Raw genomic sequence first — 2,091 nt, forward strand, 5'->3', positions numbered from 1 at the left:
TATACCTGCCCCTGGAAATTTCCACTACCTGCGTCTGACGAAGTGGGTATTCACCCACGAAAGCTCATGCTCCAAAATGTCTGTTAGTCTATAAGGTGCCACAGGATTCTCTGCTGCTTTTACAGATCCAGACTAACATGGCTACCCCTCTGATACTTGACCCATAAATGAAGCTGCCATTGACTTAGCCATGGATAACGGTACCACCCCTGACACTGGGACAGTTCTGTGGCTAAGGGGGTATGCTGGACTCCCCATTGGGCAGCTCTATGAGGCCCTCAAAAGGGTAAGGTGGCCTTCAGCCCGAGCCCTACCCATTAGTTCCCACCCACCACACACTAGCCCACAGCCCAGATCCCAGCACTCAGAGCGTTTGTTCATAGAATGGAAAATTTTTGGATTCTTGTTGCATAAAGGCCTCACTAAGGAGGTTGTGCGTAAGCTCAGCAGTGAGCAGCAACAAGCCTTGGCCATAGCTCTGGGATGGGAAGAGCGACTAGAACCTTCCCAGCCAAAAAATGGATAATGGCCGGGTGCTTGGCGGCGGCCAGCACCCGTCCAGGGGACCCCCACCCTATTATCCGCTAGTTTTTGACAAGGGTCTCGTCATCCCCTTTTTGCTGGAGACGGAGGCACAGGTGTCCATTGTTCCCCCTCACGTCCCCCACACCCCCACAGGACACACTATCTATGTGCAAGGCCTCAATAGCACAGAGCCCCACCCAGAAGTAAACGTACATGCATACATAAACCACACACCAGTAACATTTTGGGCCCTAGTGGGGCCCATGCCCCTCCTCAGAGTCTCTTTTATGTCTTCACAGAAATCACCTGCCATGATTGCCACCCCGCCTCAAGAAAACCCCCTCGTTGCCTGGGTAAAAGCCTACACCCTGCAGGAGGTCCTCATCGGGAATCTGTCAGATGTCCCCTCATCACATGATTGTGTCGTCTGCACAAGACGGGAGGCCTCAGAGGGAGGATCCCCTTTCCTCTGGAAGTTCCTCCCTCTCACGAACCTGACTCCACAGTATCCAGCCTCAGACTTCAACAACACAAACTGGGTCCATCAACCCCTATTCACGTGCAACACCACCGAGACGGTCATAGAGGGCTATGTACAGTTTAACCCCCTCTCCTACAGTTTAACTTTACAGCAAATCTGGGGACTGTTGCTTGGTCTGGAGGCCCTCACCAACATCACAGCTGAAGGGCTTCGTTGAACCAGCGACACTCTCACAATTCTGGCCAACTATGCCAAGCAGAACCGTCTTCTAATCCAGACCATCCTACGAAAGGACTTTTGTGTTGCCTTGGAGGACTTTAATCCTCTCTTTAAGGGACAATGTTGCCTGCACCTTCAGCCCGGGTGGAACAACATCTCAGCCATGGCCAAGCAACTATCCTCCTTCGCCATCCAAATTCGTAAGGAGCGTGAGCAGTGGGATTGGTGGCAAGCCCAGTGGTCCAGCTGGGGGCTGGGATCCTGGGCCCAGTCCATTAAGCAGTGGTTTATTACTGTGGCTATTGATCTTGTGGCCTTTCTGTTGGGGATAGCAGTGGTCAAGCAGCTGATTCACAGGGTTGTGTCTGCCCTGCCCTTGCAGGCAAGGTACTCCTCCATTCCCCTTAGCAGCAGCGAACCATCACCTCTAGATTACTTAAACAGTGAGGACCTGTAACCCCTCTGGCCTTGGTGTTTGCATGGGGGAACCCCCTCACAGCCCATGACGGTCGGCAAGGGGGGCATGTCTGTTATAGCTGTCCCCCTGCTAGCATTCTTTTTTCCCTTCTCCTTTCAGTTTGTCCTGTGTGGCCGCCCCTCCCGGCCATTGTGCTAACTAAAGTCACAGCCCTATTCACTGGAGCCACTGCCCTGCCTAGGGAGGGGGCTTCTTGCTTCTTTGTTTGGTTCCTTTGTTCAGACCCGGGCCCAGAAATGCAAGACCTGAAGTGGCCAACTAATTAAGCATATGAGTCATACCTGTGGCTCAGAACATGCCCAGGCATGCCTATGCTTACCTGCAGCCCCCGTCTTCTCTCCTCCCTTGTATCAGAGGAGCCAATCAAAAATACTGTGGAAACGGCCTG

The 2,091-nt window shown here is 52.9% G+C and overlaps 1 protein-coding gene across 1 annotated transcript in view; it reads left to right on the forward strand.

Annotated features, from left to right (window-relative positions):
- Positions 1-1,223, forward strand: part of LOC142046037 (olfactory receptor 52K2-like) — a 5,235-nt gene extending 4,012 nt beyond the window's left edge. Inside the window, exons 2-3 of the mRNA XM_075061415.1 lie at positions 174-286; positions 825-1,223. Of these exons, the coding sequence (XP_074917516.1) occupies positions 174-286; positions 825-1,223 (512 nt within the window). The remainder of the gene's footprint in view (positions 1-173; positions 287-824) is intronic.
- Positions 1,224-2,091: the final 868 nt, after the last annotated feature.

Source organism: Chelonoidis abingdonii, unplaced genomic scaffold (genome assembly GCF_003597395.2).
Source record: "Chelonoidis abingdonii isolate Lonesome George unplaced genomic scaffold, CheloAbing_2.0 scaffold0602, whole genome shotgun sequence".
Taxonomy (NCBI): Eukaryota; Metazoa; Chordata; order Testudines; family Testudinidae; genus Chelonoidis; species Chelonoidis abingdonii.